Source organism: Diplotaxodon limnothrissa, linkage group LG17 (genome assembly GCF_057381915.1).
Source record: "Diplotaxodon limnothrissa isolate DT_005_m linkage group LG17, D_limnothrissa_male_GT1.1, whole genome shotgun sequence".
NCBI classification, from domain to species: Eukaryota; Metazoa; Chordata; class Actinopteri; order Cichliformes; family Cichlidae; genus Diplotaxodon; species Diplotaxodon limnothrissa.
In genome coordinates, this window is record NC_140612.1 from 9,466,665 (window position 1) to 9,493,715 (window position 27,051).

The 27,051-nt window shown below is 39.4% G+C and overlaps 1 protein-coding gene across 1 annotated transcript in view; it reads left to right on the forward strand.

The window, feature by feature from the left end:
- The first annotated feature begins 8,354 nt into the window (after positions 1–8,354).
- Positions 8,355–27,051, forward strand: part of LOC146614619 (contactin-associated protein-like 4) — a 111,834-nt gene continuing 93,137 nt past the window's right edge. Inside the window, exon 1 of the mRNA XM_085376543.1 lies at positions 8,355–8,436. Within this exon, the coding sequence (XP_085232669.1) occupies positions 8,355–8,436 (82 nt within the window). The remainder of the gene's footprint in view (positions 8,437–27,051) is intronic.

Genomic DNA, 27,051 nt, shown 5'->3' on the forward strand with positions numbered 1-27,051 from the left:
ATAACGTAGTTACTGTAACGCGTTACTTAATAACGCGTTAGTCCCAACACTGGCTACGACATAATGGGAAACTCACAGAGAAACTCGCGGATTCTTCCATTGAAAGGGCTGCTAGTCTTTGATTTTATTTATTTTCTGCTGTGTTTTACTTGCATCTATTTGAAAGAGTGAGTGTTAAATGTTAAACAAATTTCTTCCAGTCAGAGAATGTTGCATATAATTAAATTTTTGCTTGATGCATAAAGTTAAAAGATTAAAACTAATAAAACAAGTTTTAAAAAGGGACTTTTCCATTTGATTACATTTTGTATGATGGATTATGTAGAAAAAGTAGAATTGGGCTGAAAGATCTATCGCTTTATCACCTATTCAGGTTGTAAATCGTGTTTTTAAAAAGTAACTAAGTAACTAAGTAATTAATTACTTTTGAAAATAAGTAATCAGTAAAGTAACGGGATTACTTTTTGGGGGAAGTAATCAGTAACTAATTACTGATTACTTTTTTCAAGTAACTTGACCAACACTGCTCCTGACAGGCAACCTCATTCAGTCTTCTCTGTTATGGTTCAGTCACACAAGAGTAAAAGTAGAACAGCATGGTGACCAGGAAAAATCAGTGGTTACCGGTGATTGCAATGAATGATTTATTTTTTTTTTCGTATTTGATGACTGATTGCAATTAGTCGTGATGACCAGCTGGTTGCCCATAGACTAACCTCTGGACAACCGCTTTCTATCACAAGGTTATTGCACAGATCACCTGGGGGAGCTAGGGCTCGATTTGCAGTGACTGCAGTCCCTTTCAGACAAATTGGCAAAGGTATTCAAACAACTGCCGTGTAGCTTATACATGCAGACAAATTGACAAAGGATTGCAGTCAGTTTGAGTCAGTCTGTGTCAATAAGCGCAGCTTGTCTACAGTGCATCGCTTTGCAACAAGGGACTTAACTCAGCTTGTTTCCAATTGGTTGTATTCTGGTAATATTCTTCTATACAAAACAGGGTAGCTGAGCGACTATGCCATTTTGCAGTTAACTCTTTAAAGCCTTGACCACAAAATAATTCCCAGAAATTCTAATTATGTGAAAATTGAGTTTATTGAACCAATTGACAAACTTTAAATTTGAGATGTATTTGCTACAGCTGGCTTTTTTTAATTGCATAAAAATGTATTGTGCAAATGATTTAGGTTTTTTTCAGGGGGAAAAAATCACACCGATGCTTTTGTTCTTCAGCAGCAGAGTTTCTGCAGCCACTGAATCATTGGTTACAAATATAATTATTCAAACCATAAATGCAAACGCATACAGACCGGGTTCCAAATTATTATGCAAAGAATTTTTGTCGCTGACTTTCCTACAGAGTCTATTCAAATGACAGTCAGTATACTTTTCAAGTCATCAATCATTAGAGCACAATTCAAATTTTATTGAACAAACCTCCCAATGATAACTGTGATTTTGCACAAATACCCCCCCCCCCCCCCCCCAAAATAAAATCCATTGATCCGAATTATTATGCACAACAGAGTTTCAAAACATTTTATTGGTTGTAAAGAGCTGAACATGATCATTTGTTGAAAGTGCAACATTATCATAAACATCTTAACAGGCCAAGTTACATATTACATATTAACCCCTTCTAACCTTCACAATTCTTGCAACCATCCATCATAGATCTCAGATGCTCCATCAGTTCTCAGTAAGGTTATGCCCGTAGCAGCCAGTGCCACAGAGGTATTTTTGCAGCATCAAATGGTACATTGTCTGTCATAGTTCTGGTGCTTTGACTCAGTGTTTTGTGTTTGTGGACCTTTGAATCTTAGTTAATCATTATCGCAGTATTGCTAGAGTGACTTATGTTTCCTAGTTTTGTTTTCTTACCTTTTATGAGAAAGGTAAGAAAGAAAATTAGATATTATACAAAAGCTTAAGCATGATTATCGTACTAATCATGCTTAAGCTTTTGTATAATATCTAATTTTCTAATGTTTTTAGACCTCATCTAAGGCATTGCTCTATTTACCACATTTCTGCAGCAGAGATGCTTTTTCTTTCCCATATTACTTGAAACCTGTGGCATGCTTAATGATGTGGAACATCCTTCTTAAGTAGTTTTTATCTTATTGGGCTCATCCTGTTCCAAACTAATTATGACAGCTGTCTGAGATTGATATCAGTGATCCACAGAGCCTCGAGCCACAATACCACCCATGAGTTTAACTGAAAACAAAAAATTGAATGTTTATGACACTAAAATCTTGTTTGCATAACAATTTGCAACACATTGTAAAGATTTATCAGCTTGGTCAGCATCAGCAAAACAGCATCTCGTCTAACACCAAGCATTCAGACTGTGGTGGAGATGGAGGAGGAGAAGAGGACTCTTATTAGAGCATTTTGCCCCTCAAAAACTCTCAAAGCCAGTCAAGTTAGGAGCCACTCTGTAATATTTTTCAAAGTGTTGTTTGCTCTTTGGCTTCCTTGTCTTATGCTACTATGACTTTGACAAATGTGAGATGTAGCCTACATGATTCTTGAGAATGATCCCACAACACAGATGTGGTTGATATGATTTGAATATACAAAGCCATCTGAACATAAGCAGATGTTTTGTTATGAAAACCCCATGGGTTTATAAATTACTTTAGATTATTAAATAATTATGAGATCAAGAGAGACTCTAAGAGAATACTGCTCTGAGTGTTTAAAAATAGAGTGGGAGGCAGAGCCTTCAGATTTCAGACCCCTCTTCTGTGGAACCAGCTCCCAGTTTGGATTCAGAAGATAGACACACTCTCTACTTTTAAGATTAGCCTTAAACTTTCCTTTTTAATAAAGCTTATAGTTTGGACTGGATCAAATGACCCTGAATTCTCAGTTCGTTATCTGGCTTCCCACAATGCACTTCTTCTTTTCAGCCACTATGCGTTTATACACCACTCTGCAGTTTATCATTAGTTAATCTTAATATTTGTCTCTCTCCCAAAAAGTTGATTCTGTTCATCTGGGTGTAGCGTGTTCAGTGGGAGAAACTCATCCAAGTGACTTCTTTACTCTCAGCTGACTGTAGGTTTCTGTAACCTTATAAAGAGCACATTTACATAATGACTAAGAGTCAAACCTTAAATACTGATCCGTATGCGTTGGTTTACAGTACACATCCACTGTTAAATATCCGCCATTACTGATCGACATCTCACAGTCTGAGACGGCTAACCTGCCACTTTTCATATCCTCCCTGGTGAATTTGATGTGTCGGTCCACCGAGTTAATGTGATCTGTGAATTGTCCTGAGATTTGATTTTCACTCAGGTGTCATCCACATACCTGAACCTGATCTTTGTGGTGTTCCAGGGTAGGATAACAGAGCCCTCTTTTCCACTTCTTCCATGTACAAGTTAGCCACAATGGGTGAAACTGGGCGCACCCATGTTTCTGCCTGTAGTACTGACCCTTGTATGTGAAACATGTAGATGACGACACAGTTAAAGAGCAAACACATTTGGTCGGTGCTGAGTGTGGTGCTGTTGCTGAGGTTGAGCTCATCCTGTAATCTCTTAGGAACTACCTCCAACGCTTTAGTAACTGGAATGTAAGTGAAGAGAGCTGTAACATCGTACGTGACCATGGTTTTATCTGCCTGCATAATAACCTCTCACTTTCTCAACAAAATCCAAGGTGTTCTGGATATGGAGTTCAGTACCATACCATAGACAAGTACCCTTGTCTTCTGGAAGAATAATAGTGTTGTTGTCATTCCTAAGTAATATGAGTGCCTTCATTTCCTCCATGCTGATGTTGGATGCTGGGGGCTGTGCATTGACGAGTCAGGCCGAAACTTTTATTTGCAGTTGCTCTGCTTCAATGTCTGCAAGGTTGTTCTTTCACATTTCTGTTTCTGTGGCTGTGATCAGTTCCAAAAGCGGGACTTGTCTTGGTGTCATAGCAAAGTTCAACCTTTTTGAGTCTGACAGAAAACTCACTGTTTGGGTGAGTTGTCTGTCAGACAAATTGTTCACCCACTTGTTCACATCCTCCGTGTGGCATCCTTTTTCTTCTGGCTGCTGAGGACACTCTCCATACTTTTCTGTGGTTTCTGATGAAAAGTAAGAAAGTCAAACTTCTTTCGTTGCCTGGTCTTTTCATGCTCTGACTCTCTTCTACACCCATCCCCTTCAAATAGTCGTGGCAGATCACCGACCCTTCCTGAGCATGGTTCTGCCGTAGATGTCTTCCTGTTAAAAGAGAGTTTTTCATCCCCATTTGTTGCCAGAGTGCTTGTTCATAGGTCATCTAATGTCAGGGTTTTTAACTTACAATATAAATCACCTTGAGATGATTCTTGCTGTGATTAAATAAATGGAAGTGACTGAACCCTATCCCAGCTCGTCCTAAGACAGCTGGGATAGGCTCCAGCCCACCCATGACCCTGAATTGGATCAGCGGAAGAGAACGGATGGATGGATGAAGTGAACTAAATTGAGTCAATAGCTATATTTAAAGAAAAACCTTCACAGCAAACAAACTGCAGCATCAGCATGCATCCACTGTTTGATGCCCAAAATATCATCCAGGAGGCCCGCCCTCCCCCACTTCCACACACACACCCATGTGTTCCATCTAAAATGCAAACAAAACCTAGAGCCATGTCTATTATTTGCATTTTGTTTGAAGGTGTCCAATGACATTCAAGGCTAAACTATTACTGCACCCACCAGTGACCTTCATGAGGAACAGCAGAAGCTCCACTGCAGTTTTCACAACTGTGAAGGTCAGCAGTAAATACTGGACATATTTGTGGACCTTTACAATGAGTTTGTACAAGACTTCATGCTACCTTGGGGATTAAATGTAGGTTTGATTGATTATTATTTTGAAATTCAAACTCTTACTCATTGAATATATACTGAAAAAGTACATGCATAATTACCAAGTGTATTGGTACTGTGCCAGAGAATCGAGTTGGCATTTCACCTCTCTCCAGCACATCAAAATGACTGATGATGTGTGTCAGGCTAGAATAATCATTAAATTAAATATGTACTGAGTTAGAGAGCATCTAAAAGGTGTCTGTTTGGCTCAAGTGCTTCACAGCCATGAATGTCTCTGGGTCAAAGCCAGCCTTCACTCTTTGGTGTCCTTCAATTTTTTCCTCTTTTCAACTCAGCCTCATTTTCATATTTAGCCAGAACAGACCTGAGGAAAAATATATTACACAGTACTTCCCCAGGAAACCCAAGGATGACAACATATCCTCTACCAGATTTTATTTGAAATAGTTTGTACTTTCTCAGGTTACCATGAACCTTTAGTGGAGTTGTGTACTTGTAACATTGACCTCTTATTGAGAGAAGGAACATATTCATTCTATTTTTAATGCAGTTTTGGGCTTATAAAAACAAATTTCAATCATTTCTAAAAGATGAATGTTTGCGTGCTTGTAACATTCTCAAAGTATTTCTTGGTTACTGGACTCGATACACACAAAAACACTTGAAATACTTGTGTATTAAATTTCCACGAATATTCGAGATGCTTGTATTTTCTCTGTGGAGATTTTATTTGTTGCTGTAGTAGACTGAGTCGGAGTGCCTGAGTGACCTACTGTAAACTCCCCAGATTGTTGTGAAAAAACAAAACAAAAATGTAGTGATGTACTGACTATCTGTGCACAAAGTGCATTATTCAGATATGGCTGTGAAGGCCCAGGGCCCCTCTTTGTTGCTTTTAATTATACAAAACCTCGTTGTATAAACTGATTTGCATAAAAGGAACATCAAAAAACGAGACAAAAATGATGCAGTGATGTGTAACATTACAGAAAAGCTATTGAAGTGACCCTATTAATAAAACTGCTGCTTAAGCTTTGATGCAGGGACAATTTTGAAGAACCTTAAGTTAAAAAAAAAAAGTGCTTTGCTCATTGTAACTTTAGTTGGCTGTTAGACCTCCATGATGCAGAATGATAGACATGCAGGATTCGACACTAGAAGGCTGTTCACAGCAAATTCAAAAGTGTTAAATGTTTTGGTGTTAATAGTCTTCTTGCAAGAGTTAATTTTACACTAAGTAGAGTCACATTCTTTTAATGTAACTCTGAGATGTTTAATGATAGTAGTTAAAATCGAGTGTTAAAAATGAGTGTTTCTATGTCAAATCTGGAGGTGTTACAATGGAAACATTAACTCTTGACCTCTTAACTCTGAACTCCTAGAGGGGCTATGACACCAACAGAGTAAATTCACAGACTCCGCCCCCAGCACGGCTCCAATCGAAGCTGAAGTGAAGCCGTTTCAGAACATTTTGCTCTACATATTTGAGTTGTTTGCCATGCTTGGTAAGTCATGTTTTCAAAGATTGTTTCAATTATTATTATGAGCTTTTACTTCTGTGGCTCTTTGGAGTTGAGACAAATCTGTGTGAAAGGCATTAGCCATGTTGCTCGCTGATAGCATAATATTCTGTTTTAGCTAGCTGAAAGGTATTGTTTGCGGGCAAATACCACAGCCTTGAAAAAAAGCTTGCATGTGAATTTTCAGTCAACCTTTTGGTCAAATACGCCTAAAACAATGTCTAGAATGTGAAATGTTGGTATAATGGTGCTACTTGAAGCCTGAAAACGATCGCCCATAAAAAAACAAAAAAAAACGAGCAAACAGCAGTAGCAGACGTCCTGACTGGATTCTACGTTAGCATAGATCCCTCCAGAGTTTTGTGCACACGGTTTAGGTAAAAATGAAAAAGGTTGAGGTTTTACATTTAGTTCAGTATTACCTGTTGCCTGTGTCTTTGTCTTTTGGGAAAATACTTTACACAAGTAATGGCTCAAAGAGGATTCCTTTTTTTTTTTACTGTGCTGCAATTGTTTACTGGATTATTTGTGCCATTAATTAGTGTCAACTAATTTTTATTCAATCTCCACACAGGATATGCTTGTGAAGATGGAATATGGGGGAGAGCAGAAGTGCGTTGAAGTTCCACAAAGTGATGAATGAAGGACATGCATATTGTATTGAAGAAACAAGTGATGAGAATGCTGTTATTTGCATTTACCATGTCAGACCTTTTGATAAACAAAATTCTAATGAAAGTGAGAACATGTACACTGTTACATCTTTCAGAAAATGTTTTGAAATTGTGGTGCACAGTTCAGAATAAATGTTTTTCAAAAACCATTGCATCTTTTTAGTAAATGTTTATTTCCAAAAGAAATTTCTAGAAGTTCAGAACAGTAAAATTCCCGCTTTTTAGAATGAATTAGAAGATAACTCTTACGTAGTTAAACTAAAATACTCTTTGAGAGTTAATATATAAACTCTTAACACCAAGTGTTAAATTATCAACTCCAGACAGATTTGGTGTTTAACACTAAATCAGAGTTAACGTACCAACTCTCCAAAAAGAGTTAAATTAACACTCTCTGGTGTGGACCCATATAGACACTTTAATAGTGTTGAAATCAAATCCGACAGTGTTAATTTGGACATGCTGGATTTGCTGTGTAGAAGAACGAGTTCACCTTAAATCTGAGTTTTGGATCAGTAGCTTTGGGCGTAATTTTGTGATGTTCACATGTATGCAGCCTGATATAGAATCATGCTAATAATGATTTTTTTTTTTTTTTATAAAGTGGGGTATATTTGATGTCCAGCGTAAAGCAAAGACATTTGAATACATTTTGTTTTTAAAAGAAGAAAGAGTTAGACGATTTTTAAAAAAAATCGTTACAAACACACTAAAATTGACCACAAAGTGATCAAAACTGCAAATTTAAAAAATAGCAGTTTTGTTCGGGTGTCTCAGAGTGAGCTCAAAGCTGCCTCATAGTCTCCTTATGAATTATCCTTTCCTTTCCTGCTTCTGTTCAAATAAACGTGACAGTTGTGTTGCTTTTACGGGGAAAGCTTCCTAAAGAGTTAAACATCAAGTGCGCTCACTGCGCCGTGGTGGTGGCACTAAACCAGTCCTGGGGCTCCCAGAAGGAACTCTTAAGATTCTTTCATCTCAGTGAGGGAGGCAGTGCGTTGGACTCGGACCTGCGACAGTATCGTAAAAAGAAAGAAAGGGAAAAAAAAAAAAGGAGCCCTTCCTCCTCACGGCTCCATTCTTTTGCCTCCATCACTTGGCGGAGTACAAGCGGCGTGTGAGCATCCTCTTCCTCCCTCCGCTGGGCACCGGCCTGCCTCTGTACACTGTGACAGCGAGGCTACTCGGTGCGGCGCAGCGCAGCTGGAGGAGAGCAGAGGGGAGAAGCGAACAGGAAAGCAGAAGAAGGGGAGGAGGTGGAGGACGGACGGACTACTACCCTCAGACAGGCGGGATTATACCCCACAGTATCCCGTCCCTTCAACATGCCTCGAGGGAATAAAAGACTTGCTGGGATTATCGCGCTGATCGCCTCGTTGCTGCTCGGCTCTTGTGGGACAGGTGCAGGTGAGCGGCTCCGCGCGCCTCTGGCACTGTTTAGGAGAGATGTAGAGTGGGGTGTTTTCTTGAAAGTCATCCCTGTGGTTTACTATTCCACCTGGACTCACTCAGCTGTAATGAATGAGAATAATATGTTTGGACGGTTGTAAACACGCCCGCTAATTAACCTGCCAGCTGGCAAAAAAGAAAGAAAAAGTCTTCTTCGTCTTTGTTCTCATATATTCTGCAGATTGTTAATTCACAAAAAAACCCTGAAAAGGCTATTATAAATAACTATAATAACTCATAAAACACATTACAGTTTGTTTATTTGGATTTAATTTCTTGATTATTTTTTCGAGTCATTAAGGTACAAATGATTTTAAAATGAAGAAATATTTCGTGTCTGCCCTGCGAAAGCTTTAACTGATCTGACCTGTTTTTCCGGGTTTGGCAAGGAGAAGCTCAGCGCAGTAAATTTAGTGAATTAAACAGTTGACTGGATCTAATCCGACCACCACAAGGGCTTGTTGTTGAAAGGGAGCGCATATCCTCTGGGGATTTACGGCTGTCAAGTTTTAAGAGATAGTGAATTCCAATTGCCTTCTTATTTTATCATTTTTCAGCATTTGATGTTTTCTCATGAGAAGGAGAGTGGGAGAGACTGTGGGCTCGTCCTGGAGAGGCAGGGAAGCTGTGTAGGATCCTGGAGCTTCTTTAAGGTTCAGAAAAAGATCCTTAAAAAGTGATTTCATGGTGTGAGGAGATTTCTTTAAAAGAAACCACTGAACATGTCTGTATAACAGATATAGAATTTTTGTCTGCAACAAGTGTGCTACATCTCCTGTTCACTGCTGCTGTTCAGTCCATGAGTGCATATGAGCTGTTAGTTTTTGATGGGAGGAATTTAGTGAATGGTTTCAGGACCTCCACAGTTGAAGTGGTTCAGTAAGATGTCATGGCCCCCTGCTTCCCACTGTAATTACTGTAGTCTACTTCCATGATACTGTAAATAAGGGCAATCTTGTATGTGACATCTCAGATTAAAAAACAAAACAAAAGGATCAGATGGTTTTGTGCACACAACTGGCCAAAAAAAACAAAAACAAAAAACAATCAGGAGGACGACTGTAAAGATGGGCATCCACAGGCATAGCACTTTCTCAGCTGCATTGATTGTTTGGATAGATAGTGGACGTATTTATATTACTGCCTGAAAATGACCTAAATTTGGATGAAAAGACAGTGTTGGTGCAGACCCACTTTGTTCAGGTTCATGAAGCCTAACAATCGCAAAGCCAGCAATTTCACTTTGCTTCAAATAGTTGATCTACAGAGTAATGTGTATTAGTGGGAGCCTTTATCATCCGTCTAACAATCTGTCGTCTGTCCATATTATGCTTCCTAAGCAATGAGCAGGTGTCAGCTCAGTAAAGAACTGCCATCTCATTCATCATGTTTCCTACAAGGAGGATGGGATGCTTCTGTCCATTCTGTAATAGTCTCTATCTGTCAATATACCCACTTTGTCACACAAGCACGCACACACTGAGCCAATTTCTCTAACGTTTCCAAAATGACAATATAACATACCCACATGACAAACTAAATGAACAGCTGTGTGATGGTGAGGAAGTGAACTGCTGAACTCGTCACTTTCCAGAACAGCTATGAGTCAGTTTATTTCCCAATGTGGACAGACAACATGTTACACAAACTAATTCTTTCTTTGGCGACCCAGTCCTTACCCTAACTAACTCCCAGCTCAAACAAAGACTTCAGCCTTGGACACAACAAGATGTTTCAGGCTGTGTGTACTTAAAGTCAAGGTATCTGTGATGACACGGAAGGTGCTGAGGTAGAGGGTTTTAGATGCCATTTAATGACCAAACAATGAGTTTGATTGAAATCGTCTTTGCTATTTGTGTGTAGCATCAATTTAGGCAGAACAGGTGATCTCAGTGCCAGCACACATAAGCCGGTGGCTGAGCTGCTATTCATCTTTAAATCCAATTAGCATAAGTCATATCAGGCATGGTATTTATGCTGCTTTAGCCTGCATACAGCTGCTGCACATCTGCAAGCTGCTTTGCAACCCACCTCCACCACAGCTGCTTCATTCCACGGTGCTTCTGACCTCATCAGCGTCATTATCTGATGGCTGCTCTGTTCTCTTTGAGCTCGCTTTGCGTGTATGCACAGAGAAGGACAGAGAGGTCCCAGAAAGAGCAAATGTGAACAAATGTAAATTGCTGAAGATGAAAATAAAAATCTTTTGACTGCTGTAGTCCTGACTGAAATAAATTTTTCATCCACTCACTCACGATCACAAGCCTAACCCGAAAGATGGTGATACCTAAAGCGAAATTACAGTACAATACAGAGTCACTTTAAGGTGAGAATAATGCAGACAAATCCAATGATTTTTCATACCTAAGTTGGAAAGTAGGCCAAGAAAAGTGTTTTGTGTCGTGATTGTCAACAGCCACAGTGGAAATTAAAAGTTTTACTTTCTCGCCCAGCGCTCATCCTCTGCTAATCAATTCATGAAGAGGAGAATTTATTTTTAAGGCTCTCTTACCATTAAACATACATTTCTAATTGGGGGTTTAATGACCATTTAAGAACATTATGCAACTGCTGCTGCTGCTAGTAACAAAACAGAGGTCACCTGCTGGATAAATATGTCATTTTAAACATTTGAGTAAATGACCAAGGCTATTATTTTTTCCCCAGCGAAGACTCTTCACCCCTTAGATCATTAGCATCATCAGCAGCACCACCATTATCATCTGTGAGAAACAATCTGGATCTCCTTCCTCCCACACACACCCTCACTGTTTGCTTTGTTTCATTTCACAATACAGGTAGACACATTTCTTTTTGCATTTTTCTCAAACTTGAAAGAAAACACAAATTTTCTTTATCTTCTTTTTGATTATTGCACCGACAGGGGCACCAAGGTAGCACAGGATGCGTTTCATCTCTCAGATGGCTGAGGGTAGATGTTTGATTATTTAAATAGCCGAGGCTGGGACGACAATGACTTTAAGGTGTTGTTATTTTCTAAGAGTGCTGGAAATTCATCTCCACCAGTCACAGCCAGACAGAGAATAAAAAAATGTGCTGGGGGAGAAGTTGATTTAAATTTGTGGCTGGCTCCCCGCTTCATATGGGAACAGCCCTGTCTCATCAGAATTTATTACTTTTCAATGAGCTGGTGGTTTGCACAGAGTGATCTAAAACCACGGAATAAAATCAATTTGATGCGAATGTGTCTCTGCAAACCATCCCTGTCCTTTATGCTTCATGAGGTTTAGAGAGCCAGTATGTGGCAAAAGAGCAAAGTAGTTAAGTATAAATTGCCCTTATTTTTATGTCATGTATTTAGCAGATGTGGAGTCATGAAGAGGTTCTGATTAAACCAAGGTTGCACAAAGGTGGCAGTACCTGGTGGTGTGAGCCTGGAGCTGTCAGTCATGAATCTAGATTTATTAATCCAGGGACAAGTAGTTAAGCCATAAAAGTGACAGAGAACTGCAGTCCATCCATCTGCCTTTGTAACCTCTGGGATTTTGTATTTGCCCAAGGCCAGCTCCCCAGCGGACGTCTGCCTGCCTAAAAACAGACCCATTCATCAAATGGGCCTGTCATTATATCAGATGACTTGTTATCGGTTCAAGAATTGGCCACATTCTGCTGAGGTCACTACTCACTGTCACTCTCTGGAGCAGCAGGAAAGCAGAAACTGTAGTCATCAGCTATTAGCAAAACCACACTGTGATTACCATCACTCTCTACAAGAAAATCTGCAGAAAAAGCTGCTAAATGGAAGATGTGATGAGATTCTTAACTGCTGTTTCAAATGAGTGTAGTCTGAACCTTTTGATCAAACATATTTTTGAAATTAAACAATAATAAATAATTAATTAAACATCCTTTTTTTTTTTACTCCAGTTTTTTTTCCTTACAGTCCTTCTTTTATATTGCAGCACTGACCAGGAAGTTTCAACCATGGTTGCTGGAAATAAACCTACCAAAAACTTATGTTTTCTGCTTTGTTGCTAAACAAAGATTTCAAGCCTACATTACATTTTAGCCACCTGGGGGCAGTGCAACCCTCATAGACTGTATATAAAAGATGGCTTTACCATCAAAGTCTGAAAACTGAAGCCACTGCAAAAGCACCTTAAAGCTGCACTCTGTCCAGCATATTATACTAATAATAACAGAGGTGTGGACTCGAGTCACATGACTTGGACTCGAGTCAGACTCGAGTCATTAATTTTATGACTTTAGACTTGACTTGAAAAAATGTTCTAAGACTTGTGACTTGACTTGGACTTTTACACCAATGACTTGGGACTTGAATTGGACTTGAACCGGTTTACTTGAAAAGACTTGATATTTTACCCCAAATATAAAATTTAACATGCATATTATATAGAGATTGAAAATGTGACGTCATTCAGGGGTAAAACCGCAAAGGATTCTGGGAACTCGTGGCAAGCGGTACTAGCGCACGCAGGCTTTTAATTGAAATCAGTTACACAGCGATAAAAAGAAACACAAAAATGTCAAGAAGCTGTTGTATTATTAACTGCAATAGCCGGTCGCATGACAGCCACGGGAAGCCGACGGGTAAAGAGATCGGTTGTTATCGGATTACGTCGTTGAAGAGAAATTGTTCGAGCCATGTTTCTGAAGTAACAAAGACGCGACGGATGGCCTGGATTGCAGCCATTCAAAGACCAAATATAACGTCCCAGAACACTCCAGCTCACAGGTTAGTCTGCTCCAAGCATTTACACGAAGGTCAGTCTGCTGTTGTAGTTAATGCGTCATTTTCATAACATAATTGGTGATATAGGTTACAAGCAAGTCTGGCGCTGAACAGAAATTGTCGCGCTATGCTCCTTTATTTATTGTGCATAAATAGTGAATTGTCCTGACACAATATTGCGTTTCGCTTCTGTTATTATGGTACATTGACAAAAACATATACTTTTATTCACAGGATAAAACAGGTTTGTATCACTAATTGCCCAGTACGATTACAGCATACAATATTATTGTCACTGCTACATTTCTGTAATGAACCAGAAATTATTTCCACTGCTAATTAATTACCGTTGAGCTCAAAGGTCCTATTAATAAACGGTTAATGAATGTGTATTTATGACGACGATTTGTGAGACTGGTAAACTTATGATACGTACGATGGTCTTTCGTTCTACACGGTGCATTTCAAGGTCCTGCACCCATCCGTCGGTAAACTGTACCTGGGCTTGTTGCAGTGACCTGAAGTTACTAAACTTCATGAGTGTATGCACTCACTCCAAGAGCCGTATGATTATAAATATGCATATAAATATGCTAAGATGAGATAGCTGACTTCATCTAACTAGCAAATGTTGTCCAGGCTACGTTGGTGATACAGTTTTTTTAAATGTGTATGATATTTTTGTCATGCGATTTTAAAGCTGGTCCTACAACCGCATCCAAGAATAACATGCAGCTTATCTCAGAACTGTCGGTGAAAATTATTCTTGGAGCTAGGTTTAATTGAGCTGCATTTTAAAGAGGTGCAATTTCACAATTTGTGTATATTTTCTAAGTTCACTATTTTGTCATGTGTTGAGAAAAACACAGATTTTAAAATTACATGGTCTAATATTTACATTTAGCATAACTGCAACATTATTTTTTCGTTTTGTTTTTTTAAAGACTCGAAAGGACTTGAAATTCAAAGTTTCAGACTTGTGACTTGACTCGGACTTTTACACCAGTGACTTGAGACTCGACTCTGACTTGCCTGACATTACTTGAGACTTGACTTGAGACTTGAGGATAAAGACTTGAGACTTACTTGAGACTTGCAAAACAATGACTTGGTCCCACCTCTGAATAATAATGACACTAATGATAATTTGTTATATTAAAAACAAAATAAACTAAGTAAAAAATAGCAATACAAATAGTAATACATAGAAATAATATCAATAATATATTACACAATATGTTATTGTACAATATATTATTGATATTATATATCTGGTAGATAATTCTCTGTGTTTTATTGTATCATAGAAAGTCACAGCGTGTGCTATAAAGATTCCCTGTATCTGTCCTTGGAGTGGAGTTAATCAGTCTGTTACAGATGCTTCTCTGCTGCCCACCCACTAAGTGTTGTGCAGGGTGGTCAGGATAATCCATGATAACAATTTTCTGACTGCTTCTTCATAGAAGACTCTGGGAGAACAGCCTTAATATTGCTTGTCTATCAGCTCAGAAGGACCATAATAAAGATCAAGTTGGTTGCAACCAAGCCCATAAACTCATCAGGTGTTTTGTTAGTGACAAGAAAGGCCCCAAAGTATTCTTGCCTTGCTGTTGACAAGTCGCTACTATATTAGCACGCCGTGTACCTTGATTTGTCAGTCAGATCCACCACTCTGCTACATCCCTCACTTACATACAAAAAACTATGAAAGTTACTGTTATTGTGTTCTTGTCTGTTCTACACATGAACTTCATGTAATGCGAGTAGTTTTAATGACATAAAGACTTTCCCTGTGTCACCTCACCAGCTGAGCCACCCATTAACACTGACACGGAAGTATGATTAGGTTCCTTCAGTTATCAGGTAGCTCAAGAGGCACAGAAACTGTGCAAAAATATTGGGATGTGCTCTGCTGTTCTCGGGTAATATAAATCAAAGGTAAACATGTTAGGATTTAAACGGTGGCTAATTGTCAAAAAACAATTCGTGATTAACAGATTTGTTGACCTGGAACTTCCCAGAGAGAGCATGAACATGTATTTGGCCACTTTCAAAATGTAAACAAAATTTCTCTGGCTCGTACCTCAGCTTTGCCATCCTGGGGAAGCAGTTTTAACCATTTAATGCCTAATGAAGTGAACTGCAGGGTTTTTCTGCTTTGTTTTGCTGAAACACTTGTTAGTGACAAGCTAAGAAACCAAAACAGTGACTTAAAAGGTGCTAAAATATTCCTTAGAGCTGAAGGAAACAGCTTTACATAACTCCCTGTGGGTTTTGTCAGCATACGCAACACCTTTGACATAATCATCTAAGCCATTGCCATCTTAACAATATCGATTATTGCAGTGAGTAATGCAAGAGTTGCATCAATATTTTAGTGGAATTAATGTTTATGTGCTTGCTTTGAGCCCAAGATCTTCCCTACTGCCCTGCACAGTTTTAAGGTTTTCCAACTGCTTTTGACAATCTCATGTGGAGAATAATGTGTTCTTCCATTCAAATTAAATACATGATATGGCTACAAAGTCATTTATTATTAAAGGAAGGGTCATACGAGCTGATCCTTAGAAGAATACGTTGTATTTCTGTTAACGTAATGGAGGAGAAGCTGAGGAGATCAGCATATGGTGGTGGAAGGCACAAGAAATCAACAAGAAAGTGGAGGAGTTTGGTTCACTGCCCTGCATGGACATTCGTTGCCTGCGCCCTTCGTCTTTAATCCATTCAGTGACACTCCCAGGTCCTTCTCTCATTTCATCCATCAGTGGGTTTTCTTTGTGTGTGTATGTGTGTGTGTGTATTCGGATTCATTTGTCTCTCCTCATCTCACCTTCACACAGCTGCTGCTCTGTGGTGCACAACAACACAAGTCCCAGCAATGAAGTCCTGTTCAGTCCTGCATCACAATCTCTCTCTGTATGGTATTACTGTAACAAAGGCTGGGGGTGGAGTAGCAGGGTGGTAGGTGAATAGTAACCTACTTAACTGCTTGTATTATTGTATAAATCCACTTTGAACTGCCTCGAGAAAAACAAACTGAATTTTTTGGTGAAAAACAAAAAACAAAAATTTGACTGTTAATCATGTTACCCTGTGTGCAGTATCGCATGTATCGCATTCTCCTTTGTTCCTCTCTCAACCAGTTAAACAGGAAATCATCGTCACATTGAACCTAATCATAGTCGGTGACCTTCTCTGTTTTCAGTTTAATGAATATGTAAGAACCTCTTAAAATATGCTGAATACCCCAACCGGCTGCGGTAGATGGCTGCTGCTCCCTCCTGGAAGTTTTCTTCCTGTTAAAAGGCAGTTTTTCCTTCCCACTGTTGCCAAGTGCTTGGTCACAGGGACATCATCTAATTGTTGGGGTTTTCTCTGTATTATTGTGGGGTCTTCCTTTACAATAGAAAGCACCTCAAGGTGCCTGTTGTTGTAATTAGAATTATTTAGAATTATTTAGATTTAGATTAGAATGATTAGAAACTGAATTGAATTGAACTGGACTGAGTCATCAACTGAAATGATTCCTTTGTTGTTCTCAGTAGTGCCTTTTTTGTTGAGTGTGTTTGCTTTGCTTTGTAGTAGTGTTTACTCATAGTTACAGTAATGTGTGTTTTTATTAGCATGTTCTGTTCTGTTAAGTTTTGTTAAAACTGATGGAAGGCTGATGGAAGGTGAAAACCACAAAGAGAAAAAAAGATTGTGAAAGGAACCCTCAATGTCACTTTGTATGAGAAGCAATATTGTCATTGTGGGCTATTATTTATCAGACAGGCCTTGAGAAACAGAAAGGTTTTTCAGTTGCAGGATGTCATCCAAGGAAAATCTGCTTCTCACAGATCAATATATACAATAAAATATAAGTCAAAGGCATGTCGATACAACATTTTAGTGTGAAACATTACAATAAAACGTTATTTAGAAATGATTGCCTGTCACACAAATTATTGTGCCTGAATATAAAAGAATTCACCCCTCGCTTCTGGAAGTTCACATTTTATATGTGATTTAACACCTTTTTTTTTTTCTTCTTCTTTAGGCTCCTCATATTTGGGGTCACCACAGCAGCCCATCTACCTCCATTTTGCTATATCCTTAGCAGCCTCCTCTTTCATACCAACCTGTCACTACACTAGACTCCATGACATTCGTGAATTTATTTCCACATTTTTTCCTCATGTCGGGCAGCTACCCATCCAACATCCTTTCTATTCATCTTTCAACGCATATACACCTAACCTTGCCTCTCTAACTGTGTCTCCAAACCACTCAATCTCAGCTGTCCCACTGATGTACTCTTTTCTAATCTTGTCCGTCCAATGAAAATCTCAACATCTCCAGCTCTGCCTCCTGTTATTCTTTAGTGCCACTGTCCTGAAGCCATACATTATAGCAGGTATCACAACAGACTTGTAAACCTTCTCTTTCACTCTATCCTTCTGTCACGAATCACCCGTAGCACTTTAGCACTTCCACCCACTCCTGCACTCTCTTCTCCACCTCTCTTGTCAATCAATCAATCAATCAATCAATCAATCAACCAATCAATCAAGGCTTTATTGGATAGGTGGAGAAGAGAGTGCAGGAGTGGGTGGAAGTGCTAAAGTGCTACGGGTGATTCGTGACAGAAGGATAGAGTGAAAGAGAAGGTTTACAAGTCTGTTGTGATACCTGCTATAATACCATCAGCCCTTTTGCACATCTTTCTTTAACACCATACCTACCCAACACATCCTCATCTACGCCTGTTCCCTTCACCTACATGTCCATTTAAATCTTCTCCAATTCCTCTAATTTTTCTGAACGTCCAACCTGTGGGGCATGCATACTAACAACATTCAATATCAGCACTTTGATTCCCAGCTTCAAGCTCATGATCTTTTCTGTTGATCTATTCATGATCTATTCTATTTCAGTTCCTTTCTATACCATGGTAAGATGCACCACTGATGCTCCTGGCTTTGGTTCCCTCCCATCTGATCTCCTGCACACACAATATACAGGGTGGGCCATTTATATGGATACACCGTAATAACATGGGAATGGTTGGTGATATTAAAGTCCTGTTTGTGGCACATTAGTATATGTGAGGGGGCAAACTCCTCAAGATGGGTGGTGACCATGGTGGCCATTTAGAAGTCGGTCATCTTGGATACAACTTTTGTTTTTTCAATAGGAAGAGGGCCATGTGACACATCAAACTTATTGGTAATGTCACAAGAAAAACAATGGTGTGCTTGGTTTCAACGTAACTTTATTCTTTCATGAGTTATTTACAAGTTTCTGACCACTTATAAGATGTGTTCAATGTGCTGCCCATTGTGTTGGATTGTCAATACAACCCTCTTCTCCCACTCTTCACACACTGATAGCAACACCGCAGGAGAAATGCCAGCACAGGCATCCAGTATCTGTAGTTTCAGGTGCCGCACATCTCGTATCTTCACACCATAGACGATTGCCTTCAGATGACCCCAAAGATAAAAGTCTAAGGGGGTCAGATTGGGAGACCTTGGGGGCCATTCAACTGGCCCACGACGACCAATCCACTTTCCAGGAAACTGTTCATCTAGGAATGCTCGGACCTGGCACCCATAATGTGGTGGTGCACCATCTTGCTGGAAAAACTCAGGGAACGTGCCAGCTTCAGTGCATAAAGAGGGAAACACATCATCATGTAGCAATTTTTAAATATCCAGTGGCCTTGAGGTTTCCATTGATGAAGAATGGACCCACTATCATTGTACCCCATATACCACACCAAACCATCACTTTTGTTGTTCCAACAGTCTTGGAGGGATCCATCCAATGTGGGTTAGTGTCAGACCAATAGCGGTGGTTTTGTTTGTTAACTTCACCATTCACATAAAAGTTTGCCTCATCACTGAACAAAATCTTCTGCATGAACTGAGGGTCCTGTTCCAATTTTTGTTTTGCCCATTCTGCAAATTCTGTGCGCCGATCTGGGTCATCCTCGTTGAGATGCTGCAGTAGCTGGAGTTTGTAAGGGTGCCATTTGTGAGTAGCTAAGGGACCGAAGGGATGTTCGACTAATGCCACTCTCCACTGACATGCGGCGAGTGCTACGCTGTGGGCTCTTGCTGAATGAAGCTGGGACAGCCACTGATGTTTCTTCATTAGTGACAGTTTTCTTGCGTCCACATTTTGGCAAATCCAACACTGAACCAGTTTCACGAAACTTAGCAAGCAGTTTGCTAACTGTAGCATGGGAGATGGGTGGTCTCGTAGGGTGTCTTGCATTGAAATCTGCTGCAATGACCCGGTTACTGCGTTCACCAGATATCAACACAATTTCGATCCGCTCCTCACGTGTTAACCTCTTCAACATGTCAATGGCTGTAAACAAAGAGAAACTTGTAAATAACGCATGTGTGATGGCATGCCACACATGGTAAGCTCCACACCTCACCACCCGTTGATTCACTTTAGTTTAATTTACAGTCACTACTTTAAAATATTCTATTTATTGTTCAATATCGTTTCTTTATTAAATGTATTCATTTTTCCATCACACCTTCCAATGTTTATATGGCGTGCACACATATTAACCTTGCAAGGTCAAAGTTCTGTTTTATGTTATATTAATATATCTTTCTTTGTTTGAGTTACCTGGGGGTTGGTGTCTCCTCCTGTCTGGCAAAAGGTGTGGCAAAGGGCTGGGAGACCTGAAGTACTACTGACAGCCTAATTGGATTGCACCACATGCTTCATTGCCTGGGGAGTGTTTCATGTTTGTTTAAATGTTTTGTATTAGTTGGTTATATGGCAGCCATCTTGTTTTCCCCCGTGTGTGTCATTTGGTTTAGCTAAACCAGTATTTAAGTTCCCCTGTGTGTCATTTCAGGAGGTCAGTTTGTCATATGTTTGTTTGAGGTTCTGTTAATTATTATCTTGAGTTTAGTCTATTGAGTTGACCTCTTTTATTGGTCGGCCTGTTTAAGTTTTGGCTTTGTTAAATATATTTTCATATTTTTGGGTCAATAAAACCCGTTTTTTGAATTAAAACCACCTGTGTCCTTTATGCTTTACTGCTTGGTCCCTGACAGCATGGAAGAATAAAGTTACATTGAAACCAAGCACACCATTATTTTTCTTGAGACATTACCAATAAGTTTGATGTGTCACATGGCCCTCTTCCTATTGAAAAACCAAAAGTTGCATCCAAGATGGCCGACTTCTAAATGGCCACCATGGTCACCACCTATCTTGAGGAATTTGCCCCCTCACATATACTAATGTGCCACAAACAGGACTTTAATATCACCAACCATTCCCATGTTATTACGGTGTATCCATATAAACGGCCCACCCTGTATATACCTTTCTCCATTATAACAGACACCTCTGTCACCTTACTAGTAATAAACCGTGCATTTAAAGTCCCTACTCTCACCTCAGCAAGCCTGCCTTTCCTTCTTTCTTACTACCTCCTAACACACTTTTCCTTCTCATCTCTTTTATTTTTGTCCAACAGTAGGAGATTTTCCGCTGACACCCTGTTGGCCAACAGCACCAGAGGCGGTCGTTGTTAACCGGGGCCCTTAACGATCCTGCACAGACATTCTTTATTATCTGCATGTTTGACTTGGTAAAGATTTTATGATGAATGCCCTTCTGATGCAACCCTCCCCATTTATCCAGGCTTGGGACTGACACTATGAATACGCTGGCTTGTGGCTCCCTATTGCTGGATTGTGTGTAATTTGACACTGATCAGTAAAAATGACTGGTTGAAGTAGATGAACTTTTTCAGTGAAAAAAAACTTTTCTGTGGTCAAGATATGTACTGTCTCTGGAGGGTAAATGTCCTGCAAGAACTGAGAAAACAGAGGAACATGTCAAGTAGCTCTTAGGCTCCTAGTGTGGACAGTGTTTAGCAGTGCTGCCTTGCACCAAGAAGGTTTGACCACACCAGTTGTGGAGTTTGCATATTCTCCTTGAGTGGAGTTTTGGGAGTAAAAAATATAATCAAATCAAATATGAAGTATACCATCAGTAAATGTCTCTATATTTGCAGTTAATGTCAATGGAGAAGTTCCAACCCAATCGAAGGGACTGTGCTCTCAACAAAATAATAAGTCTTGTACAGCAGTGCTTCCCAACCTTTTGAATCCACGGCACATATTTCACATTAGAAAAATCACACGGCACACCACCAAACAAAACATCACAAAAAAACATAATAATTTTCCCCGTGCACCAGGTATAGCGGAATTGGCTCCGTTTGTCCCCAGTATACCATTTTTGCTTTCTTCTGTCTACTACTCATAGGGCCTTCATCTAGAATTAAATTGATTACTTTTTCTTTTCAAATATTTATCTATTGCTATTACATGCTGCATTGTCTCACTCACAGCACGACTATTATATAAGTTCTTGTTCATCTTCTTCTGTTTTACTGGCAGTTGGCAACCTATTTAATTAGAGCAGGTAGTTGTACTGCCCTCTACTGGAAGAGAATGTAATTGTTCTGCACGCTACGCTGATCGCTTAGAGCAGCGGTCCCCAACACACCGGTCCGTGAGTCGTTTGGTACCGGGCCGCGAGAGTTGAGGCTCAGGTATGAAATTTATGGTTTTCAGGGTTTTTATCGGTTTTCAGCATTCTTTTGTTATCGTTTTTATCGTTAACTGTTTTCCTGGGTCTTTTCACGCGTGTTATGAATAAATCTTCTTTTTTTCGGTACCGGTACTAGTTTTATTTTGTTGTATTTATCCGCGACACCTTAAAGGCCAGTCCATGAAAAATATTGTCGGGCATAAACCAGTCCGTGGCGCAAAAAAGGTTGGGGACCGCTGGCTCAGAGTACTAATCAGATTGAACCAGATTATCTTCCACGGCACACCTGATCATTTCTCGCGGCATAGTGGTTGGGGAACACTGTTGTGCACAGTGTAATCATCTTCTAAGGCCATGACCATGTGTTTTTTTAGAAAGCTCTTCAGGTCCACTTTAAATTTCTTTTGTTTTTTTCTTTGTCCAAGTTCCACCATTTTTTTGTGAAATTCAGCTCTGGGTTTTGCAAAATCTTGCCGATAGAGAAATGAACAAACACCACAGCAGACAAACTTGTTTTGAGGCTCCATCTTGGCTCCTCATCTTGGCAGAGGAACAACAGTCATTCTAGCAGATGCCCAGTAATGATGTTCATTCAAGTGACAAAGCCTTCTAGTGGCCATAGGGACTGTAACTCTTGTCCATTGATAACTTCAGAGGGAGTGGTGAATCATTGCCACTGTAGTTTATAAAGGCAATGGTTACTGTCATTAAAATGTTACAAACAATAGTTGTTTTTAGATCTGTATGAGTTGTTGTAATACATCCAAATTGTCTGACAGAATTTGTGAAACTTCAGGTTTAGATAATGTACCTTTAAAAGGAAAAAAAGAAAGAAAAAACAATGCTTTGCAAAAATCTTTAGGACTAACTTCTTACCCAATGCTGAGGATGAATGCTGGAGGCAAAAAGGAAAGGAGGAAGCAGATAATAATTTGTAAGTCTGTTTGTTTGTTTTTAATATCACTTAATATTCTCTCAGGGAGAATGTCTATAAAGACAAGTATGCCATTCAGTGTATTTGTCCCTATTTTGAAATGCAAAAATGATCCATTAATGATATTTGCATCACATAATCCACATGTCTCCTTCTGGGTCCATTAGTAAGTGTGATGTAACCAGCAGCAATTCTTCCAATCTACATAAGACTGACATATTTCATAGTGAATGGTCTTAAGTTTTCCTGCTTACTACCAATGTGTTCATTCATTTTTTTTTAAATTACTAGTTTCAGCATGTGCTGTAATGTGGTAAGGGTTAAAGCTTACAGATACATGTTTTAATTGTGGCCTTGTTGCAGCACAGTTCCTTTTGATGATATAATTTACTGATTGGGTCTGCCTCCCATGAATCCTCACATCAATGCAGTTAACACAGCAATGCCAAACAGCAGTGATGTTTTCATGCCGTGTCAAAAAAGAGCGGTTAATTATGTTGCATGGGAAGGTGAATTTATGAGTGTTTTATAGCTTAATGTGATTTTGTAACTTTGGAGGGCTTTGATCATGAGTCAGCAGAATTACTGGCCTGGTGTGTTGCTAATAGACAGATGAAGGGCTGGTATGGAGGAACTAACGTTTCTCTCATTGTTAGCAGTCAGCCCTGCAGCACAGCATCTCACTTGAGCTGTCAGACTGTCAGGCTGTGGTCTGCAGCCAAAGAAGACACAGGATTCATATCGTTCTCAGCCAAACTGCATTACCACACAAACTTTTCCTTTGACTTTCATGGCCACGAAATAGTAATGATTATGGATGACTCAACAGAATAGTCTTATTTCACAACTTCTGCAGGGAAAAGAGAGATAGGAAGACACAACAGGAGAAGTGAGCTTGCTCCAAAAGGGTTTAGGAAAAGATCAATTGTAGCTCAGTTCCGTTCAATGACAGCATAAGTTGTTCTGGTATCAGTTTAGTAGCTGGAGTTTAGCTTAGCAGTTACCTCGACTGTGCCAAAGAACACAGAGAGGACTTAAAGAGGTATGCTTTGGTTTGTCTGGGCAAGTTCATGATTTTGTGGATTATTTGGGGCCATCTTTAGGAATGGCGACATGCTGACCTCTCATATCGCATGTAGTGATTAACTGTGCAGAGACACATATTTAACTGAACCAACTAAAGTCCACTGAATTAAATTTCCAAATGAACTGAATACATAAAATTACAACTAAGTATGATGTACAAAAATGAGTGGGCTCGGTAGTAGGTTGGTTGGCAAACAAGCTTTTGGGCCTCTCTGTGTGGAGTTTGCATCTTCTCCCCATATCTGTGTGGCCTTTCTCCAGGTACTCTGGCCTTCACACTGTCTCAAGAACATCCATGTTAGGTTAACTGGTGATTCTAAACAGGCTGTGAGGAAAGAATGTGATTGTAAATGTGATGCTTTTTCTGTGTCCATGTCACAATACAAGCAAATATTAAATAATCAAAACCTGCAACGAAGAAATAAGAGACACTAATAAATATAAAGACATTAAACCTAGAAGTATAATGAATTCCAATACACATAACAACAGCAACAAAGCACTAGAGCTAAATACTAAGGAAAATACAAAGATACAAAAAATAAAACAAACAAATAGTGAACATGTTCAAGAACTCAAAAGCTCTGGGTCAGACCCAGGACCACGACAGAAAGTATTTAACTTGATCTTTCTTATCTGTCATTTATTAAAATGTTAGATACCACTCAGTATTCAATATCTTGAACTGAAGTGCTTTGGATGCCTAAAACTAACTAGATAGGGAGCTGTACTCTGGATGCAAACACTGGTCTCTGATATTATAGTTGTATGTTTTACATACTTACCATCCACTCCAACCACTGTGTTATCTCTGATATAGTCTATAAATGCCAGACTTCCTTATTATTCACAAGGTAATCCGGCACAAAATAGAAGAAAAAGAATATTTAATTAAAGTGTGCAAAATGATTTGCTAATGTTTTGGACACTCAGTCTACTACTAATTGCACCAATATTTAGTGCAGAAAAAAGCACGTCTTAGTTTTTGCACTTCATATTGAAATGGACTGATTGTGCTTGTGTTTAGAAAGTGGTGCAATTAATCACACCTATTAGCGCTATTCAGGGGTTGCGCTCATACTTAGATTAGTAAATCTGGCAAAAGTACTGCATATAAAGATGCCAATTGTTGAGACACACAGTGAGTAAAAGTTGCCAACACTCAGCTCTCTGGTATTAACATTAGCACATAAACTATGCACTGGGAGCTTCATGGCAAAGGAGCAGGGTCTGTAGGTGTTATGTGTTTGAGTTGTGGGTTTGCTGAGAGAAACAGTGTTCTTGAAACAGCCTTATTCCACTTCTTTGTGGAAATTTACTAAGTGACAAAAACATACACTTAAATAATTAACGCTCAGAATTCAGGGACTCAAAATAATAGACTTATTTCAAGCATAGCTTTAGTTTACTTGTAATAGTGTTATATTAGGTTTCCGGTAGTACAGGCTCTATCAGTGTTTGCATTATTGTTCCACAATCAAATCCAGTTAGTCCTTCTGTCAGTTTAGTCCTCAGTAAAAGTTCTAAGCAAAACTTGAAGCTGTTTTTTAGTCTAATAAAGTTAGTTAGTGGCTGGGATTTCAAAGCATCTTATATATGATTGCTATATCATGTTATATCATGTTTGCCTGTGTTAATCAGTACTTTTTCCCCCCTCACAGCCACCTTTCAAATGTCACAGCAACTCTGAAGAAAATCAGACTTGCTTATTCAGAAATCTGATGATGTTTTACAGCACTCATGCCCTTTCGGTCATCATCTATATCTTGTTTAGTATCTCTGTCTGCTTTAGACTAAGCTAGACGCAGGTGAAGCAGCATCAGAATGATATGAAATGTGTTAGGTTGCATGGGTTATATGTTGTTTCCATAAATGAACTGAAATGAAAATCTGCAAAGATTCACTGCTTAAAAAACAGCTGAAATCCCCAGTTATTGATGATGACTGTGCACATTTAGTGAAATAGAATCAGAATCCAGTCGCTCGGGCTTGAGTCCATGCTCACCCACTGTAGGTTGGCTCGAGCAAGTATCTGCTGAAGCAGGCACACACGAGACAACTGTACTGTTTCCTTGAAGCCTCTGGAGTGTCACATGTGTGCCTTTTGCCACAGTGGATGATGACACGAGGTTATTAGGCCAAGTCTCACTGCCAACTCGTCACATATGGATGCTTGCAGAGGACCCCTGGGTGTAGGGTTGCCAACTCCCTGAAAAATAAATAAGGGACACCTCGTGGCCAGGGCCGGGCGACCCAGTTGTCTTCACCCTTCCCAGTGTGGTGAATTTTCTAGCTCTTTTTTTGTGTGTGAAATTATTTTTTTTAACCCTTTGACTTGAATTTGATTTAAGTAGATGTGTATTCTTTGTGATATGAACACATGTGAAACAAATGATCATTTAGCCATTTATTTTTAGCTCAAAATGACAACATTAACACAGTAAAACAGGTCTCTTTCTTAAACAGAAGCCTGTCATGCTTAACTTTTGAGAATATAAGTAAATCTTTCTTTAAAAGAACTCTGTCCTGCTTAACTTAAAATAATAGAAAACAATAGAAAGAAAAATATTCTTGTAACAGTGCACATTTAGTGCATTTAGTACAATTGGCTTCAGCTGAGGTATTATTTCAGCTTTTCTAATGCTAATCAGCTGCTCCCGTTTGAAAACCCGCTTGTTCCCATGATTACGCATCTTAACTCATCATCATTATTCATCTATGTATTACTTTTATGTATTAGTCATCTATTTGTTGTAATCATCTATCCTTGCAGTCGTTTATTACACAAAATAAATTATATTATCACACTTCTGGCCACATAGCGCTGATATTCACTGCACATGCCCATATTAACTTTTTCCAGCCAGGTGTTTTCCTTTTCCCATTCTTCCCTTTCTCTGAGGGGAACAAACATTGCTGCTCTAACGCTGGGCTTACACTGTGCGGTTTTAGGCCCATTTTGAGCCGATTTTTGAGTGATCGGACCGATTTTGGCCTTCATCGTGTAGTATACGTGGGGTAACGAGAAGTGATTAACACCTCACGACCAGCTCCCGATCATCAATCGCTCGTGAGCCGCTCACACTGCTCGCGCGCAAACACGTAAACGCCGTGAAAAAGACGGAGCAGCACGGCTGTGCAGCGTGTGATCTGGACACAAGCGATGGAGGCACAACTTGTAGAACTTTGAAAAGCTCATCCGAGCCTTTTCGATGTGGCCTCACAAAATTATCACGACCACAACAACCGTGAAAATAGT